This window comes from Erinaceus europaeus, chromosome 16 (genome assembly GCF_950295315.1).
Source record: "Erinaceus europaeus chromosome 16, mEriEur2.1, whole genome shotgun sequence".
NCBI classification, from domain to species: domain Eukaryota; kingdom Metazoa; phylum Chordata; class Mammalia; order Eulipotyphla; family Erinaceidae; genus Erinaceus; species Erinaceus europaeus.
In genome coordinates this window covers 71,265,978-71,286,585 of record NC_080177.1, presented here as the reverse complement: position 1 = coordinate 71,286,585, position 20,608 = coordinate 71,265,978, and the positions used below count along the sequence as shown (strand labels likewise).

At 43.2% G+C, this 20,608-nt stretch overlaps 2 protein-coding genes across 2 annotated transcripts in view; one reads left to right on the top strand and one right to left on the bottom strand.

Annotated features, from left to right (window-relative positions):
- The window catches only part of SUPT16H (SPT16 homolog, facilitates chromatin remodeling subunit), a 39,412-nt gene extending 37,775 nt beyond the window's left edge, over nt 1–1,637 (top strand). The window contains exon 26 of the mRNA XM_007536976.3: nt 348–1,637. Coding sequence (XP_007537038.1) covers nt 348–493 — 146 coding nt within the window. The 3' untranslated portion in view covers nt 494–1,637. The remainder of the gene's footprint in view (nt 1–347) is intronic.
- Nucleotides 1,638–2,031: 394 nt separating this feature from the next.
- Nucleotides 2,032–20,608, bottom strand: part of RPGRIP1 (RPGR interacting protein 1) — a 66,641-nt gene continuing 48,064 nt past the window's right edge. Inside the window, 6 exon segments of the mRNA XM_060175360.1 lie at nt 2,032–2,231; nt 7,795–7,922; nt 9,821–9,905; nt 11,860–12,052; nt 19,004–19,101; nt 19,282–19,420. Coding sequence (XP_060031343.1) covers nt 2,068–2,231; nt 7,795–7,922; nt 9,821–9,905; nt 11,860–12,052; nt 19,004–19,101; nt 19,282–19,420 — 807 coding nt within the window. The 3' untranslated portion in view covers nt 2,032–2,067.

Here is a 20,608-nt window from a genome sequence, read left to right as displayed (position 1 = left end):
GTTTGTTGCCAGAGCACTGCTGGGGTTTAAAAGTGGGACCTGTCATGCACTTAACCAGGTGCTCCACTGCCAGGCCTTGAATTGAAGGTCCTTTTGCATTGCCGTTGCGCTGCCGCCCTAGCCCTGCCATAGCTTATTCAGCCCTGAAACAGGTTTTGGCTCATGCTTAAATAGACCGACCGGGACTCGGACCAGGTCCTTGCACAGCAGCCGCATGACCAGTGGGTGACCTGAAATGAAGACTTGAGTCGCAGAGTCCATTCTGCTGTTTCTTGCCGCCCAGGGGTCCTAAGGTAACTGTACGAGCTAGCGCACACACTACTCACAGTGCCTCTTGTTTTATCTAGCTGACCGTGAAAGTCGTTATGAGGAAGAAGAAGAACAGAGTCGAAGTATGAGCCGGAAGAGGAAGGCATCCGTGCACAGTTCAGGCCGTGGCTCCAACCGTGGTTCCAGACATAGCTCTGCACCCCCCAAGAAAAAGAGGAAGTGATTTCTGAACTTTGGCCCTCAGCTCCATTCTTCTTCCAGCCAATCCCTGAAGATTTTACATGACATAGAAACTGTATTTTTCCTTTTTTTTTTTTTTTTTCTTCTTTTGAAATTTGGCCATTTGTGTTTATGGGTTTAGGGGCCATTTGTGTGGACCAATCTACTCGGGGAATTCCAGGCCCACCAGGACACGTGCCAACAGCCCCATCCAGATGGCGAGAAAGGAGGTGTTCTTGAAGAAGGGCAGTGGCTTCCACTGTTAATAAATGATTCATTCCTCTCCTGTCACCTTCTACCAGGACATCGATGGCTTCTGGCATCTTATTTGATGTCTCAAAACTCATTTCCAAGATGCTGGTACAAGGTGACCCTTAATCACCTGTACCATGGTTCTTGACCAGCAGGTTCAATCCTCTATCTACCCAACTGCCGTGACCTTCCTCACATCTCTGTAACGTTCCATCTTCATAGTACTCAAAAGATTCTTCAAATTTACTAGTGATTGTGATAAGCCATACAAACTTGAGTTAATGAGGCAGTTCCGACTGGTACCTCCAACCGAGTTTGCAGACTGAGGTTATTTCTGCTGCCTTGGAAGACGTAAGCAGTGACACTCCTTGACTGGGTCTCCTCCGCCTCAGCAAATCACATATGATACAGTGTAGGATCGAAATCACCACAGTTACTTTTCCAGTATGTCTGGGGAAGAATGCTTGTGCCTCATACTGCTTCTCATGAAATCTAGAAACAGGTGCAGAGGAGTCAACACTTAGATCTGGAGGGGCAAGTCATGCCTTGGGCCTAGATGACCCTGACTTGTTCGGAGAAGGGAAGAGGAAGGCCACAGCCTCTTCTCACTGCTGCTCCTTATTTTTACTTGTCTTGCATTGCCCTGTATTTATCACAATTTCTGTTGAACAGCTTTCTGAATATTTGGGGAGTTCTATCTTGCCATCGTCCCCCTCCTGGATCTCTGCACCCATCTATCCCAATCCCACTGCAGTTCCTTTTGTGTTCTGTGACCTTAAGAGAAGAGGGGGGAGGGGCCTCGGATTTATTTGTTTGTTTGTTTTTCTCTTTAGCAGTAGAACTTGATATTTTCAATTTTGGAAGAACTAAAAGATAAATAAACTGTGGTGTTTTTTTTGTTGTTGTTTTGTTTTGCTTTTTTAAAGTCACCTGTGGTTTCTGAAAGCCAATCTACTTCTTGCCTAACAAATACTAAAATGTTAGCGAATAGTGCCTTTATCTAATTATCAATAGTGTTTAATTATTTTTATTATTACTGGATAGAGACAGCCAGAAATTGAGAGGGAAGGGGATGTTAGGGAGAGAGACATACCCATAGCACTCTCGCAAAGCTTTCCCCCTGCGGGGGGGGGGAGAGGGGGGGGCTTGAACCCAGGTCCTTGCACACTGCAACATATGTGCTCAACCAGGTGGGCCACCGCCCGACCCCCTTCAATAGTATTAAAAAATAAGGTCATCATTCTAAGCTTTGTCACTAGGCTGATAGATACAAGACATCACAAAGCCACATTTACGGTATAGCAAGTTCCTTTATATGAGTCTTTGCTACGGTTCCTTCAGAGAATTTAAAATGGGGTAGCTCTTACTCCTTCCCTTCACAAAAAACAATTCTTCAGTCATCTCCTTGTAAATAGCATGTAGGGCGGCGGCAGCTTGAAGAGAAACCTTCAGCCTTCCTATTGGGGTTGTCTTATCTTCAGGGCTAACAACTTTTGAGAAAAGAAACAAAAAAATGTCAGGCAGCAGCAGCATTCAAGAAAAAAAAAATCTCTCATAAATCAGGGTCCCGAAACGGTTGAAAAAGCAATACGGGTGTGGGTGTGGGGGCATTGGAGGGAGGCAGTGACAAGAGTGGGCAGAGTGTCGCTGAAGCCTGAGACCCATAGTTCAATCCCTAGTATCACATGCCAGAGTGATGCTTTAGTTCTCTCATGATTGTTGCTTGAAGCAGGTTATTTTCTTTTACTACTCATCTCTGGTTTAAGGTGCTGCATGGGAACGGGAACGAACCTGAGACTTTGGAGCTTTTTACTCCCACCCGCTTTTAAATGTTCTCTAGCAATGACAGAGAGAACCAGAGCGGCGCTCAGATAATATGTGGTGGCAGAGACAGAATTTGGGGATTCTCGCTTGGAGATTCAACCTACTGGGCAGGGGTAGGTAGCATAATGGTTATACAAAGAAATTCTCATGCCTGAGGCTCCAAAGTCCTAATTTCAATCCCCCACACCACCTATAAGCTAGAGTTGAACAGTGCTCTGGTTTTTTGTTTTTTTTTAAGATTTTTTATTTATGAGAAAGGAGGAGAGAGAAAGAACCAGACATCACTCTGACACCTGTGCTGTCGGCGATCGAACTCAGGACCTCATGCTTGAGAGTCCAAACCTTTACCACTGCACCACCTCCTGGACCACTGGCTTTTTTTTTTTTTTTTTTTTTTAAGATTCAGCGATACCCACTACCCTGCCTCTTGGGCTACATTCCTCTCCCCTTCTTTTAAGATAGTTTCTAAGTTTACCTTAAAATGAATGCAAACACTCAATAGGTATATGGAGGCTCAAGGAAACAATGGAGAATCTGATATTTGAAAGAATGTCAATAGGAAGAAAGCCCTACAACAGAAGTCAAGTAAGTATTCCTAAGGAACAATATGAAAGTTATAAGGGCCTATAACCAAAGGAGAATACAGTTTAGTGAGGAGAATGAAATTAAAAGCTTAGAAAGATCAGGAGTTGGCGGTAGCGCAGCGGGTTAAGCACATGTGGCACAAAGCACAAGGACCTACGTAAGGATCCCAGTTCAAGCTCCCGGCTCCCCACCTGCAGGGGGGATTGCTTCACAAACGGTGAAGCAGGTCTGCAGGTGGCTATCTTTCTGTCCCCCTCTGTCTTCCCCTCCTTTCTCCCTCTGTCTTCCCCTCCTTTCTCCATTTCTCTCTGTCCTAACAACATCAACAATAATAACTACAACAATAGAAAACAAAAAGGGGGAAAAAATTTTAAGTTTAGGTCAAGTCGGCCGCTGGGTGGTGGCATACTAGGGTAAATGCACATAGCATGATGCACAAAGTTTCCGGTTCGAGCGGTAAAGCAGGTCTGCAAGTGTCTATCTCCCTCTCATCTCCTCCTCTCTCCATTTCTCTCTGTCCTATACAATAAAGTGGAAAAAATGGCTGCCTGAAGCAATGGATTTGTAGTGCAGGCACCGGGAGGCAAAAAAAAAAAAAAAAAACCTGGTCAAGTAGAATAAATAAGAAAGCCTATTGGAACATTGGTAAGAATAATCAAGTTCTTGAATGGAAAGACTTGAATATAAGAGAAGTATTGTGGTCTAAACAAACATTTGTCGGATACTTTTTTAAATATTTTAATATTTATTCATTTCCTTTGTTGCCCTTGTAGTTATTATTGTTACCGATTGTTGTTGGATAGGACAGAGAGAAATGGAGAGGGGGAGAGAAAGACAGACACCTGCAGACCTGCTTCACCACCTGTGAAGTGGCTCCCCCACAGGTGGGGAGCTGGGGGGGCTCGAACTGGGATACTTATGCCAGTCCTTGCGCTTTGCACCACCTGTGCTTAACCCGCTGCACTACTGCCCGACTCCCTGTCAGATACTTCTAAGAGCTGAATTTTGTTTTTAAAATCCAACATGTTGAAGGGGCCAGGAGGTGGCACACCTGGTCGAGCACACATGTCACAATGTGCAGGGACCCAGGTTTGAGAGCCCTGGCCCCACCTGCAGGGGGAAGATGTTGCACTTACCTTCATCACTTCACCTTTACCACCTGGTGAAGCAGGGCTGCAGTTGCCTCCATGTATGCCATCCTGTCTCCCCCTACCCTCTAACTTTCTGGCTTCTTCTAACCAATAAATAAAAGGTAGTAAAATTTTTTTTTAAAGATTTAAATTTTTCAGCATGTTGGGTCTGGGTGGGGTGGCACACCCAACTGAATACACATATTACCATGGGCACCAACCTGAGTTCAAACCCCCCCCACCACCTGCAGGAGGGATGTTTCACAAGCAGTGACGCAGGTCTGCAGATGTCTTATCTTTTTTTTTTCTAATATCTATTTATTTACTTACTCCCTTTTGTTGCCTTTGTTGTTTTATTGTTGTAATTATTATTGTTGTTGTCCTTATTGATGTCGTCATTGTTGGATAGGACAGAGAGGGGGGAGAGAAAGACACCTGCAGACCTGCTGCACCGCTTGTGAATTGACTCCCCTGTAGGTGGGGCACCGGGGGCTCGAACCTGGATCTTTATGCTGGTCCTTGCGCTTTGCACCACCTGCGCTTAACCTGATGCGCTACCACCCGACTCCTAGGTGTCTTATCATTTTTTCCTGTATCTCCTTTTCACTTCTCAATTTCTCGCTGTCTTAGCAAATAAAGTAGAAAAAGAGAAAAATGACCATAAATTGGTAGTGCCAGCATGAATCCCCAATGATAACTGATGACAAAATAAATAAATTAATATGGTTAAAGTCTGAATGAGGGTAGGGGAGATAGCATAGTAGTTATACAAAAAGACTTTAATGCCTAAGGCATAAAAAAGAAAAATTAGGTATCACAAATATATATATATTTTTTTTAAATTTATATATTAAAATTAAAAATACATTTTTAAATTGAGACCAGATGGTGGCACAGCCAGTAATATACACAAATTTTTCTGTGCAAGGACCTGGGTTCAAACTCCCAGTTCCCACCTGAAGGGGGAAAAGCCTCATGAGCAGTAGAGTGAGTCTCCTCCTTTCTTATTCTATTTCTCTGTCTCATGTTTTTTTTTTTTAAACGGGGCGGGGGGGGGGGGGGAAGCCTTCAGGCCACCAGGAGTGGATTCATTGTGCAGGCACCAAACCCCAGCAATAACCCTGGTGGAGAAAAAGAAAGAAAAAAAAACCTCTAAAGCCTGAGTGAAAGGGAGACCTGGTCTCTCCTGAAAGGGAGACCAGTTCTGATGACACAAGAAATCAAGAGGTTTCATCAGCTCAACAAACTGAATTCACGAGAAAAGGTTTAAGGGGGGCAGCTAGAGGTGGAGATAGAGGTAGAAACTGGAAGAGCTGGACAACTTAACAGATGGCACTGGTCACATGCCAGGCACTGTCTCAGCACTTAATCCTTTTGTACTTCAGTGCTCTTAATCCTCATGACAACCCTATGAGATATGACCTGCTATTCTAATTTTATCGTTGAGGGAACAACACGAAGTAACAGGCCCAGCTGGAAAGGTACTAAGGAATAAAATAACATCTACTCTATCATCTCAAATTTTTAACTTGCAGTCTTTAGACTAAAAAAGGATTCCTGAAAATATTTTATTCTAAATAGCAAAATAGTATGATGTATTATGACAATGTGCAGAGGAAGTTTCTCAAAACATTTACTCTGTGTGGTCTAGGAGGTGGTACAGTAGATGAAGCATTATATTCTCAACCATGAGATTCCAAGTTCAGTCCCTGACAGCAGCATATGTGCCAGAGTGATGTCTAGTTCTTTCTCTCTCTCTCTCTCTCCTCCTATCTTTCTCATGAATAAATAAATTAATTATTTTTTTAAAAAAAGCGGGAGTCGGCGGTAGCGCGGAGGGTTAAGCGCAGGTGGCGCAAAGCACAAGGACTGGCATAAGGATCCTGGTTCGAGCCCTTATCTCCCCACCTGCAGGGGAGTTGCTTCACAGGCAGTGAAGCAGGTCTGCAGGTGTCTATCTTTCTCTCCCCCTCTCTGTCTTCCCCTCCTCTCTCCATTTCTCTCTGTCCTATCCAGCAACGATGACATCAATAACAACAACAATAATAACAATAAACCAACAAGGGCAACAAAAGGGAAAAAAATAAGGTTTTTTTTTTAATTTTCCCTTTTGTTGCCCTTGTTGGTTTATTGTTGTAGTTATTATTGTTATTGATGTCGTCGTCGTTGGATAGGACAGAGAGAAATGGGAGAGAGGAGGGGAAGACAGGGGGAGAGAAAGACACCTGCAGACCTGCTTCACCGCCTGTGAAGCGACTCCCCTGCAGGTGGAGAGCCGGGGGCTCGAACCGGGATCCTTCCACTGGTCCTTGCGCTTTGCAAAGCCACATGTGCTTATCCCACTGCGCTACTGCCTGACTCCCAAGTTTTTTTTTTTAAAGCATTTACTCTGTACTCTGATTTTTTTCCTTGAAATACTTATTTGGCTCTCAAGCATATGATCCTGAGTTCAATCTCCTGCAACAAATGTTAAAAATTCTCTGGCTCTCTCTTACTCTCATAAAAAATTTTAAAAAAACAAAGATTATTTGCAGGATCAATAGTTTCCAGATGTTCAGTCATAATCTATTAATAAATAGCAAAATGAAATCAGTGAGCTGGGAAGATGGTATAATGGTTATACAAAAAGACTCCCATCCCTGAGGCTCCAAAGATCCCAGGGTCAATCCCTAGTACCATCATAAGCCAGAGCTGAGCTGAGCTCTAGTAAGAGAGAGAGAGCGAAAGGTGGGAAAGGAGGAAGGAAAGACAAAAGTAAGTTACAACAATGATTTGGAGGAGGAAGAAAATTTAAAAAGCAAACCGAAAAAGAAACACAAGTCGAACCTGAACTGGAGTTGGCGTATGGCACCAAAGCAAAAGACTCTGGGGGGGAGCTGGGGGAGAACACAGGTCCAAGAAGGGTGACAGAGGACCTAGTGGGGGTTGTATTGTTATATGGGAAACTGGGGAATGTTATGCATGTACAAACTACTATATTTACTGTTGAATGTAGAACATTAATTCCCCAATAAAGAAATTTAAAAAAAAAAAAAAAAAAGCAAACCGAGACTGTAGTTCGATATGGATTGGAGTTAACAGTGACATGGAGACCAGTTTACAGGAGGCTTGCCGGTGGCACGCCTGTCTAAGTGCTCATAGCACTGTGTGCAAAGCCCTGCACCAGGATCCAGGTCTGTGCCCCTGCTCTTCACCTGCAGGGGGGAAGCTTCAAAAGTAGTGAAGCAGGTCTGCAGGTGTCTTTCTCGCTATCTCCCCCTCCCACTTCAATTCCTCTCTGTCCTATCAAGTGAAAGAAAAGAATAGAAAAGGAAAGGAAGGAAGACAGAAAGAAAGACAGACAGGAAGGAAGGAAGGAAGGAAGGAAGGAAGGAAGGAAGGAAGGAAGGGAGAAAAAATGGCCTCCAGGAGCAGTGGATTTGTAGTGCTGGCACCAAGCCCCAGCGATAACCCTGGAGGAAAAAAAAATTTTTTTTTAAAGTAGAACCAAGAAGCACAAAAGTTCATTACTCACTGTCAAGTTCTTGCTCTAGACTGTCTCCTGATTCCATAATCTTCCACAGTTCCAGATACGCATATCCTACTTCTTGGCATTCTTTTTTTTCCTCATCCACAGGATCACTTACCACTGTAAACTTTAAACTAAAGGGGAAAAATCAATTTAATACTCCTAGGCTTTAAGAATACATATATGGATAAAAGTAGTCACAGATTATATAATTTATTTCTTCAGATACTTTTTCCTTCATATGTGTGTGTGTGTGTGTGTATGTGTGTGTGTGTGTGTGTGTGTGTGTGTGTGTGTGTATTTATTTATGTATTTATTTATTTTTGCCTCGTATTTCTGGGACTCTGTGCCTGCCCTACTAATCTGCTGTTCCTGGAGGCCATTTTTTTTTTTCCATTTTGTTGCTGGTTATTGTTGTTGCTGTTATTGGATAGGACAGAGAAGATTGAGAGAGGAGAGCAAGACAAAGGGGGAGAGAAAGAGAGACACTGCAGACCTGCTTCACCGCTTATGAAGTGACCCCCCCCTGCAGATGGGGAGCCGGGGACTGGAACTGGGATCCTTAATACTGGTCCTTGCGCTTCGCACCAGTGTGCTTAACTCACTGCGCTACTGTCCAGCGCCCTCTTTCCTCCATCTTATATGATGACAACACCAGAAGAGTGAGGAATCTGTATGAAGTAACAGAGTATATGCTGGGTAGAGCATTATAGTTGCATGGGTGAGGTCCTAAGTTCAATTACTTCACTGCGTAAGTCAGAACCATGTTTTGGGCTCTCTCTTTCTCTTTCTCACATCTTTTCAAATACACTAACTACAGTGTTTTTGAAAAGGTACCAAGTGGGAGTCGGGCGGTAGCACAGCGGGTTAAGCGGACATAGTGCAAAGCGTAAGGACCGGCACAAGGATCCCGGTTTGAGCCCCTGGCTCCCCACCTGCAGGGGAGTCGCTTCACACACAATGAAGCAGGTCTGCAGGTGTCTGTCTTTCTCTCCCCCTCTGTCTTCCCCTCCTCTCCATTTCTCTCTGTCCTATCCAACACGACATCAATAGCTACAACAATAAAAAAAAAAAAAGGGTACCAAGTAGCAAGACAGAAGATAATGTAGTTAATCAAATTCCCTTGAAACAGCTGGTCTTCTGTGATCTCTGGGGCTTCACTGCTCTGGACCAACTTTTTTTGATGGAGACAGAGAGGCAGAGAGAGAAGGAAAGAACCCACAGCCTGGAAACTTCTCTCAATGCAGTGGAGGTCAGACTGGAACCTGCCAAGCAGTGTACCATCAAAGTAGGTGGTTTTTTTTCTTTCTTTCTTTTCTTTAAATATGTATTTATTTTATTAGAGAGAGAGAGAGACAGAGTCTGACTGGAACACAGCTCAGCTCTGGTTTGTGGTGGTGTTAGGGATTGAACCTGGGATTTCAGAGCCTCAGGCATGAAAGTCTTTTGCAAAACCACGATGCTGTCTCCCCCAGTTATTTACAATCTTAGTGAAAGATACGCTGTGAGAAGGGCTGGGTGATGGTGTGCCTGGCCAAGCACACATAGTACTGTGCACAAAGACCCAGGTCTGAGCCGCTGCTCCCCACTTGCAGGGTGGATGCTCCATGAGCGATGAAGCAGGTCTGCAGGTGTCTTCCTTTCTCGCTCCCTATCTTCCCTTCCCTGCTCAATTTCCCTCTGATATTTATAACTAATGAAATGGCCACCAGGAGCAGTGGTTTCATAGTGCCAGGACGGAGCCCCAGAAATAATCCTGGAGGGAGGACAAAAAAAAGGAAGAAAGGAGGGAGGGAGGGATGAAGGGAGGGAGGGAAGGAGGGAGAGAGGGAAGAAGGAAAGGTGGGTTGAAAGCTCACTCAATCAAGTACACATCTTACCATCCTCAAAGACCCAGGTTCAAGTCCCCAGCCATCACCCTGAGTACCACATAGAGAGTGAGTTTTATAAGCAGTACAGCAGTGCTATGGCACCTCTCCTCCTTGTCTTTCCATTACTGGCATGAACAAACAAGTGGAAGAGCAATGCTTACCAGCCTTGCTCAGGGTCTTGTCTAGTCAGCATTGTGAAGAGAAACTGTCTTCGACCTCTTTGCTCTACTGGGTCAAGGTCTATCACTGCGTTAAGGGGAAGAGAGACAGAGAGAAAAAAAAAAAATATATATATATATATATATATATATATACTGTGGTCTGGGAGGTGGCGCAGTGGATAAAGTGTTGGACTCTCAAGCATGAGGTCCTGAGTTCAATCCCCGGCAGCACATGTACCAGAGTGATGTCTGGTTCTTTCTCTCTCTCCTATTCCTCTTGTTAATAAATAAATAAAATATTTTTTAATTACTGTTACATTTGGGCACTAAGACTTTCATAAGAAGTGTAAATAAAACACATAACCTGAACATGTTTTTAAAAAACAAGAAGTGTGGTCCAGGAGATGGTGCAGTGGATAAGGCACTGACTCTGGAGCATGAAGTCCTGAGTTCAATCCCTGGTAGCACATGTACCAGAGTGATGTCTGGTTCTTTCTCATGAATAAATAAAATACTTTTAAAAAATAAATAAAAATAAATAAAAAACAAGAAGTAATTGTTTTTTGTCATTGCCAGGCTTTACCACTTTGATCAAACTTTTAAAATTTTATTTATTTATTTATTTATTCCCTTTTGTTGCCCTTGCTTTTTTATTGTTGTAGTTATTATTGTTGTCGTTGTTGTTGGATAGGACAGAGAGAAATGGAGAGAGGAGGGGAAGACAGAGAGGGGAGAGAAAGACACCTGCAGACCTGCCTCACCGCCTGTGAAGCGACTCCCCTGCAGATGGGGAGCCGGGAGCTTGAACTAGATCCTTTGCGCCACATGTGCTTAACCCACTGCGCTACCGCCCGACTCCCTTGATCGAACTTTTTTAGCTAGAAAGAGTAAGACAGAGGGAAAGTGGGAAAGACACCACAGCACTGAAGCTCCCTGCAGTGCAGTTCATGCTGACTCTAACCTGGGTCTTGTGCATGACAGAGAAGGTACACTGTTCAGGTGAGTTAGCTCGCTGCTTTTCTAAGCTTTGTGTGTGACAAGATATACAAAAGAGAAAAAGGGGCGGAGGAGATAGCATAATGGTTACGCAAAGGGACTCACAGGTTTGAGGTACCAAAGTCGAAGGTTCAAGCCCCAATTATCACCATAAGCCAGAGCTCCTCAAAATAAGGCATTAAATCAGGAAGAAGTAATAGAAAAAATAGTGAGATGTGTGTTGAATGAGGAGAGGACTGAGACATGCAGTTTCTGGAGAAAGGATAAAACAAAGGGCAGATTAATAAACTGAGAATCCTTGAAGGGGATAAAGAGCAGCACCCCCAGTGAAACGCACAGGTTACAGTGCCCAAAGTGCCGGGTTCAAGTCTCCGGCCTCCATCTGCGGTGGTGGTGGGGAAGCTTCAAGAGCAGTGCTCAGATGTCTCTCCTCCCTCTCTCCTTCTCTCCCTCTATTCTTTCTCTTTCTCCCTCAGTCTCTCTCACCTTTTAATCAAAGGAAAAAGTGGCCACAAGGACTGGCAGAGTCACAGCAAGCCCCAGTGATAACCCTAGTGGCAAAAAACAAACAAACCAAAACCCACCTTTATTTGACTTAATTGCTATTTATAAATCATAAGCATCAATTTCTTTGATAAACAGAAGTAAATAAAGTGATTGCCTGGTGTCGGTGTATTGCACCAAAGTAGAAGACTCTGGGGTGGGATGGCGTGTTCAGGCCCTACAACATGATGGCAGAGGGGGACTGGTGTGTGTGTGGGGGGGGGGGGGGGCGTGAAGATTGTTATGTGGAAAACTGAGAACTATTACACACGTACAAATCACTGTATTTTACTGTCGATTGCAAACAACTAATGCCTCTATTAAAAAAAAAGTAGAAAAAAAATACAGTGACTGCATCCAACCCATCGGAATCCCAGTGTAATTTTAAATATTCACCCGGCTGTAATTCTAAATATTCACCCGGCTGTAAGACTTACACCCAGTGTAAGTCTAAATATTCACCCGGCTCCTGTCCCTGCAAACCACAGGGGACGCCTCACCCTTGCTAAAGTGGAAGTGGATCTCCTCTCCGGCTCTCGGTTTCCTCAGGGATATTGGAGTCTCTGTCTGTGACAGGGGTAGATCGTAGAACTTGTATTCCACATACACCTGCTCTACGTTCTCATCAGACATCACTTCAGCCTCTGGGTAGAAGGCCAGGGAGACAATTTCAATGCATATCTTCTCTGAACCCTGATAAGAAAAATACTTACTTATTTCCTATAGGTTAGTGATGCTTCAAGTGTTTATACCCCATCTGATGGACACATACTCACCATGGACATATCACAGCCCTGCACTAACAAATCACTCCTGGACAATCAGTTCACAGGGAAAAGCCACATCTCAAACAACTTGACTGAATTGCCCCAGCTAGTCTGAAGAGAATCTGTACAAAGAAATTGTGGTCTGGGAGGTGGTGCACTGAATAAAGCATTGGCTTCTCAACCATGAGGTCCCGAGTTCGATCCCCAGAAGCACATGTACCAGCGTGATGCCTGGTTCTTTCTCTCCTCCTATCTTTCTCGTGAATAAATAAATAAATTCTTTAAAAAAAAAAAAAAGAAGATAGAAAAGAAAGAAAGAACGAAAGAAAGAAAGTCAAATTGTTCTGTCTTCTAGCTGGGTGAACTCTTTCTATAGATCAAGCCTTCTCAACCATCTCCACTACAGAAAGAACCAAGACACTTTCTTCTTTCTTTCTTTCTTTCTTTCTTTCTTTCTTTCTTTCTTTCTTTCTTCCTTCTTCCCTTTCTTTCTTTCTTTCTTTTCTTCCTTTCTTCCTTCCTTCTTTCTTTCTTCCTCCCTTTCTTTCTTTCTTTTCTTCCTTTCTTCCTTCTTTCTTTTTTTTCTTTCACCTTTATTTATTATGGGATACAGATAGAAATTGAGAGTGGAGGCAGAGATAGAGAGGGAGAGAGACAGAGAGACACCTGCAGCCCTGCTTCACCCCTTGTGAAGCTTCTCCCCCATAGGTGGGGACCAGGGGCTTGCATCCAGGTCCTTGCACACTGTAGTGTGTGCGCTTAACCACATGGGCCTCTACCTGGCCCTAAATCAAGAAACTTTCTAATCAGGTGACCTTTCTTCAACTTCCTCAGTGCAACTTCCATGTTACATTGTACGAGGACCTGGTTTCAAGCACCCAGTCCCCACCTACAGGGGAAAAGCTTCACAAGTGGTAAAGCAGCACTGTAGGAATCTTCCTTCCTTCCTCTCCAGCTCCCCTTTCTCTCTGTCTCTATCCAATACACAAATAAAATATTTATACAATGAAAGGTTACAGTAAAAGATGACCACAGAAACAAAGTGTTATGGAAAAGTATGCATTCATAATAACAATAAATTAATTATATTAAGAAAAATACCTATAATGGAGTATATATCTATATCTATAGTGATTTAGAGAATTCCCTAAGTCTATAGTAATTGAGGAGACATACCCCAGACATGGACAAGTAAAAGAAGGCAGGCAGGCAGGCAGGCAGGCAGGCAGGCAGGCAGGCAAGCTGGCTGAATTCTCAAGCATGAGGTCCCAAATTCAGTTCTTGGCATCACATATGTTAGAATGCTTCTCTGGTTCTCCCTCTATTTTTCTTTTTCTTTTTTCCCTCCAGGGTTATAGCTGGGGCTCAGTGCCTGCACTAGGAATCCACCGCTCCCGGAGGCTTTTTTTTCTTTCTCGTTTGTTGCCCTTGTTTTTTTATCATGGTGGTTATTATTATTCTTGTCATTGATGTCATTGTTGTTGGATAGGACAGAGAGAAATGGAGAGAGACAGGGAAGATGAGGAGAGAAAGACAGACACCTGCAGACCTGCTTCACCGCCTGTGAAGCGACTCTCCTGCAGGTAGGGAGCCAGGGGCTCGAACCAGGATCCTTATGCCGGTCCTTGTACTTTGCGCCATGTGCGTTTAACCTGCTGCTCTACCACCTGACTCCCGATTTTATTTATTTATTTATGAGAAAGATAGGAGAGAGAGAAAGAACCAGATATTTGGTACATGTGCTACCAAGGATGGAACTCAGGACCTCATTCTTGAGAGTCTAGTGCTTTATCTACTGTGCCACCTCCCAGACCACTCTTTTTTGAGAGGGTGAGAGACTGAGATTGATAGTGATAGGGAGAGAAATAAAGAGGAGAGACGCCTGCAACACTATTTTACCTCTCACCCCAACAACTGGGGACTAGGGGCTTGAACCCCCATCCTTACACATGGTAAATACGTGCTCTACTGAGTGAGCCATAATCCAGGCCCTAAGGTGTAACTGTTTAAATCTAACATTCTCTGGTTCAAATCTGTTTTATATACATTTCTCAAGATATTAGTTGCATAATGTTTTTTTTTAAAAAAAATATGACAGATAAAAAGTTAAGGAGAGGGGAGTCGGGCTGTAGTGCAGCAGGTTAAGCGCAGGTGGCGCAAAGCACAAGGACCGGCATAAGGGTCCCAGTTCGAACCCCGGCTCCCCACCTGCAGGGGAGTCGCTTCACAGGCGGTGAAGCAGGTCTGCAGGTGTCTATCTTTCTCTCCTCCTCTCTGTCTTTCCCTCCTCTCTCCATTTCTCCCTGTCCTATCCAACAACGACAACAACAATAATAACTACAACAATAAAACAACAAGGGCAACAAAAGGGAATAAATAAAATAAATATTTTAAATAAAAAAAAAGGTAAGGAGAAATGAAATGATAGACTCTAGTAAATGTTGAAGTCTACTGGTGTAGAATTCTTTCTTCCCACTTCAATAACCATTACTTCTCTGCATGTCCTTTTTTTTTTTTTTTTATAGGACAGAGAGAAATTAAAAGGGGAATAGAAGAGACAGGTGGCGAGACCGCAGCCACACTACCCTGAATACGCCTGATCTCGTCTGCTAGAGAGGGAGAGAGAGAGACGCAGAGACACCTGCAGCCCTGCTTCACCAATTGCAAAGCTTTCCCCCTGCAGGTGGGGACTGGGGGCCTGAACCTGGGTCCTTGTGCACCATAAGGTGCACTCAACCAGGTGCGCCACCACGTGGCCCTTTAACTTCTGACTTTTGATGAATTTTCCAAGCCTCTACAACAGCAACAATTTCTCTTTTCTAAATTTGTACAAAATGTAAAATTAACATCACATAGTGCATGCCTGTTTCTAAATCAGCCTATACTTTTCTTCATTGTTTGTAGACCTTGACTTTTAAAAAAATTTTTAAAAATTATCTTATATCCCTGAACTTCCCCTAACAACAACAAAAACTTTTATTTGTTTTATTTGTTTGCTTCTTTATTTATGATAGGACAGAGAGAAATAGAGAGGGGAGGGGAAGACAGAGAAGGAGAGAGAGAGATAGACACCTGCAGCCCTACTTTACCACTTGTGAAGCAAGCCCCTGCAGGTAGGGAGCGTGGGGCTTGAACTGGTACCCTTGTGCTTCACAGTATGTGCGCTTAACCCGGTGCACCACCACCCAGCCCCCAACAACAAAAACCTATTCTCTCTTCTAGTCTCCAGCTCTCAAAGTCACCTCCTCTCCCTGGTAGAATTAATAAAAACAATATCACTCGGGGTGGGGATGAATCACAATTTGCAATGACAAGAGATCAGAACAGAAGGAGATAGGTAAGGGAGCAGGAGAGAAAGAGTTGAAACACGTCATTATTGACATTAAGTCAAGAAAATATTGCTTCCATCAGGGCCGGTGGTGGCGCACCTGGTTGAGTGCACATATTACAAGGACCCAGGTTCAAGCCCCTGGTCCCCACCTGCAGTGGGGAAACTTTGTGAGTGGTGAAGCAGGGCTGCAAGTGTCTCTCACAGTGCTCACTTTGGCTTTAGCATGGCCCCTTGCACAAGTATCTCTCACCCTCTCTATCACCTCCTTCCCTCTCGATTTCTTGCTATCTTTTTTTCTTTTTCTTTCTTCCTTTCTTTCTTCTTCTTTTTTTGCCTCCAGAATTACTGCTGGGGCTCAGTGCCTGCACTACGAATCCACTGCTCCTAGCAGCCATCTTAAAGATAGGAGGAGAAGGGAGTCAGGCAGTTGGTGCAGGTGCCACCATGCGAGCTGCTTGACACGGTACCAGCTTCGCAGGAAGTTCTGCACAGCTGGACTCTCCAGGCCAAACTGAAACCATCTCGCCTTTTGCCATGATTAAGCTCTGTGTGGTCTTAATATTTACCTATGGCCAGGCTCAGAGCCTAACCAAATGACAAAAATAATGACAAAACCTGCAATGCACTCTGTAAGATTGAACATAATGGAACAAGCAATATCAGTAATGCAGAATTTTTCAGGAGGTCCCAATAGGAAAAAATGTTTTCCCCTTTATCTGCACCACTCCCTGTAGTATTCCCCCTAAAATATAGAAAAAGATTGGTGGTTCCCACAGTGGAGGGGCCACCTTACATGAATAATTAGTGGAAAGTTATGGTACCTGCCTAGATACAATGGGCCTTTTAATCTACCATCCACCACTATGCTCCCACCTCCTTATGCAGGAACAGTACACAAGAACCTAGGTCACATAGTGAGCATATACAGAAGATGGATTCTAGATAGAGAGTTTAACTTGGAACAAAATAAAACAAGGCTCCTTGATCAAACAATGGAACAGATTTTATGAAAAATGGGCTGCTCAATTTGTTTAAGCCCCCTAGAAATATAACAAGCTTGAACTTTCTATAAACCATTGTCTTCTGATGCATAGGGCCAAGAGAATGGCATAAAAGGTAGAATATTAATCTTACTCAATAGAACATTTGCCTAGCACACAGGTACAGGAAAAACAAAAGACATAGAAACGGTGATGTGATCTCTAGGGCGGAAAGTGCCCCTGGAATGCAAATGTTCCACAAAGCAGGAGGTGTTCCCTACCTGTGCTGTTCTTACTTGGTGATTTTTGTTTCAATAATCAAAGCCTTGGTGATTTTTGTTTGAATGATCTAAGCCTTATGAGACTATAAAAATAAAGTTCTGCTTGAGCTTGATTCAGCATCAACTCACTCTCATCCCTCATTCTTCGCCGACACCCCTCCTCCTTCAGGCTGACCCTAATAACCTGCTGGGGCTGACCCCCAGCAGGCGGTAGCCAGTGGGTTAAGCACGTGTGGTGCAAAGCGCAAGGACCAGCATAAGGATCCCAGTTCGAGCCCCTGGTACTCCACCCGCAGGGTAGTTGCTTCACAAGCGATGAAGCAGGTCTGCAGGTGTCTGTCTTTCTCTCCCCCTCTCTGTTTTCCCCTCCTCTCTCCAATTCTCTCTGTCCTATCCAACAACGACGACATTACTAACTACAACAATAAAACAACAAGGGCAACAAAAAGGAATAAATAAATATTTAAAAAAGATAGGAGGGGAGAGAGAAGGAACCAGACATCACTCTGGTACATGTGTTGCAGGGGATTGCTGCCAAAGATTGAACTCAGGACCTCATGCTTGAGATTCCAATGCTTTATTCACTGTACCACCACCCGGACCACTCCTGGCTGTCTCTATGCAATAAATAAATAAAGACAGTTTCAAATAAAGAAAGAAAGAAAAGAAAAAGAAAATATTGCTTTCATCTAACTGTATCAACTATTTTCATTTACATGTTTCACCAATTTAACAAAATAACTTGAATTTCCTATCTTGTTTGTTAAAAAATGGATTTGAAATGCATATGCAAAGGAGGTGGGGATAGCGTAATGGTTATACAAAGAGACTCTCATGCTTGGGGCTCCAAAGTCCCAGGTTCAATCACCCACACCACTATAAGCCAGAGCTTAGCAGTGCTCTGGTAAAAAAAAAAAAAAAAAAAAAAAAAAAGGAGAGCAGATTCAAGATGGTGGCCTACCAGGTTCTAGATGCTACCATGATGCCAACCCGACTTCCCTGGGCAGAGGACCCCACCAGTGTGTTCTGGAGCTCCACCTCCCCAGAGGAAAGAGAGAGACAAGCTGGGAGTATGGATTGACCTGTCAATGCCCATGTTCAGCGGGGAAGCAATTACAGAAGCCAGACCTTCCACCTTCTGCATCCCACAATGACCCTGGGTCCATACTTCCAGAGGGATAAAGAATAGGGAAGCTATCAGGGGAGGGGACGGGATACGGAGATCTGGTGGTAGGAATTGTGTGGACTCGTGCCCCTCTTATCCTATGGTCTTGTCAATATTTCCATTTTATAAACAAAAAAAAATTTAAACTATGCAAGGTAGTAAGCACAAGATTATTAAAAAGAATAATTTCACATTTATTATACAATTTTGAGTAGCTTCATACTTTATATAATGCAAGAGGCTTTCATGCCTGTGGCACCAGAGTCCCCAGGTTCAATCCCAAGCACCATCATAAACCAGAATAAAACATACGCCTACTAACAGTAATTTTAAAACAATTACTTACTTATTAAAGGGAGGGGGGGCCAGCGGTGACGTATTTGGTTAAGCACACAGGTTGCAGTACACAAAGACCCAGATTCAAGCCCCTGGTCCCCTCTGCTGGTAGAAAGCTTCAAGAGTGGAGAAGCAGGGTGCAGGTGTCTCTCTGTCTCTCTCCCTCTCTAGCTCCCTTTCCCCCTCTAAATTTCTCTCTGTCTCTGTTCCAATAATAAATAAATAAATAAATAAAAATGTTAAAGAGAGAGAGAAAACAAACAAACAAAAATAGTGGCCTGGGAGGTGGTGCAGGGAATAAAGCATTGGATTCTCAACCACAAAGTCCTGAGTTCAATCTCTGGCAGCAGCACATGTACCAGAGCAATGTCTGGTTCTTTCTCTCTCTTCTATCTTTCTCATGAATAAATAAATAAATTAATTAATAAAAATAACAATACATTTAAAAGGAGAAAGAGAGTGGTCCGGGAAGTGGCACAGTGGATACGGTCTTAGACTCTCAAGCATGAGGTCCTTAGTTTATGTACCCGGCAGAACATATACTAGAGTGATAATCTGGTTCTTTCTCTCTCTCCTATCCCTCTCATTAATAAATAAATATTTAAAAGAGAGAGAGAAAGAGAAAACCAGAGAATCGCTCTGGTACATAAGGTGCCAGGGATCAAACTCAGGACCTCAAGCCTCCAAGTCCTGTGTTCTACAAGTGCTGAGTCACTTCCAGGTTGCCTAACTCTCATCACTTAGACTTGGGTTTCACACTCAACGACTACCTCAGTGTACTTACTGCCTTGGGACATTTCTGAGATACAGGTGTCACGATGTCATCACTATCTGTAGTTTGAGCTTCACTGACTTCAGAAGTTTGTTCACAGGAATCTTTATCTGCCAGAAGAAAAGTTAGAGACATGTATTTTTATCTATTGAACTCTCTCCTGGTTCCCCCTTCAATGCTCATTTTTCTAAGAAAAGTTCCACAGTGGGAAAAGAAGGGAAAAGTAAATAAATGGCTTCATAAAATAACTCGGTGATTACATAAGGGATTTGATTTTAACACAACAATACCATTGGCCGGATGTAGAACTTCCTTCTGTAACAGTGCTGATGGGGATGAGGCCACTCTTCCTTTGCTTCGCAGATCTTTTAAACCATCACCTGTGGAGACCTTAAATCCTGAGATTGTCCATTCAGTGTAGTTCACCTGCTACGGAATAAGACAGAGTTGTTAATCTCTTAGTTTTCTTCTCTTCTTTTCATACTCATTTTATTTTTTCTAACTTCTATTCGTCATTTGTAAACAGTTTACAAAATAAGATTAGGGGGAGGCCGGGCGGTGACACACTGGGTTAGGCGCACATGTCACCAAAAGATTATGGTGGTATACTTCTACACCAGAGATCTGTCTCCCTCTCCCAGTAACCACCATAGTGCTCACAAAATCTTAGAGAGACTTAACATATTAGCACTTCTAATCTTTTTTTAATTTAGAACTTGTTTTGAAATAAATAAATTTAAAATGACTGATAATGACAACTGTCATGTAAGTATATGTGAAGATGATTTACTTATGATAGTTAATAAATTAAGTCACAATAATGATATGTTAGTAGTGTAGTGTACAGTAATGAGAGTACATATACAATATATATATATAACATATACTTATATAATCACATATATTTATAACTTCATAATTTTAAAGATCTTAAAAGTATGTATCTTAAAAGTAAGAAACAGGGAGCCGGGCGGTAGCGCAGCGGGTTAAGCGCAGGTGGCGCTAAGCGCAAGGACCGGCATGAGGATCCCGGTTCGAGCCCCCGGCTCCCCACCTGCAGGGGAGTCGCTTCACAGGCGGTGAAGCAGGTCTGCAGGTGTCTGTCTTTCTCTCCTCCTCTCTGTCTTCCCCTCCTCTCTCCATTTCTCTCTGTCCTATCCAACAACGACGACATCAACTACAACAACAATAATAAAGAAAAAAAAAAAAAAAGACAACAAGGGCAACAAAAGGGAAGATAAATAAATAAAATTACAAAAAAAAAAAAGTAAGAGACAGAGAGAAATTGAGAGGGGAGAAGGGGAGATGGAGTAGGAGAGAGACACCTGCAGCCCTGCTTCACCACTTGTAAAGCTTTCCCCTCACAGGTGGGGACTAGGGCCTTGAAACTGGGTCCTTGTGCACTGTAATGTGTGTGCTTAACCAACTGCGCCACTGTCTGGCCTTCCTATAATTTCATATTTTTAGTTGCTATATCATAAATTTAATCCAGATTCATATATATATATGTATATAAAAGGCAGCATCAAGCACATGTCAGAAGTTTAATAAATAACTATCCTTTATTTTGATCATGATAAAAGTGGACCAGCCCAGAGTCTGGTACTAATGTTTTTT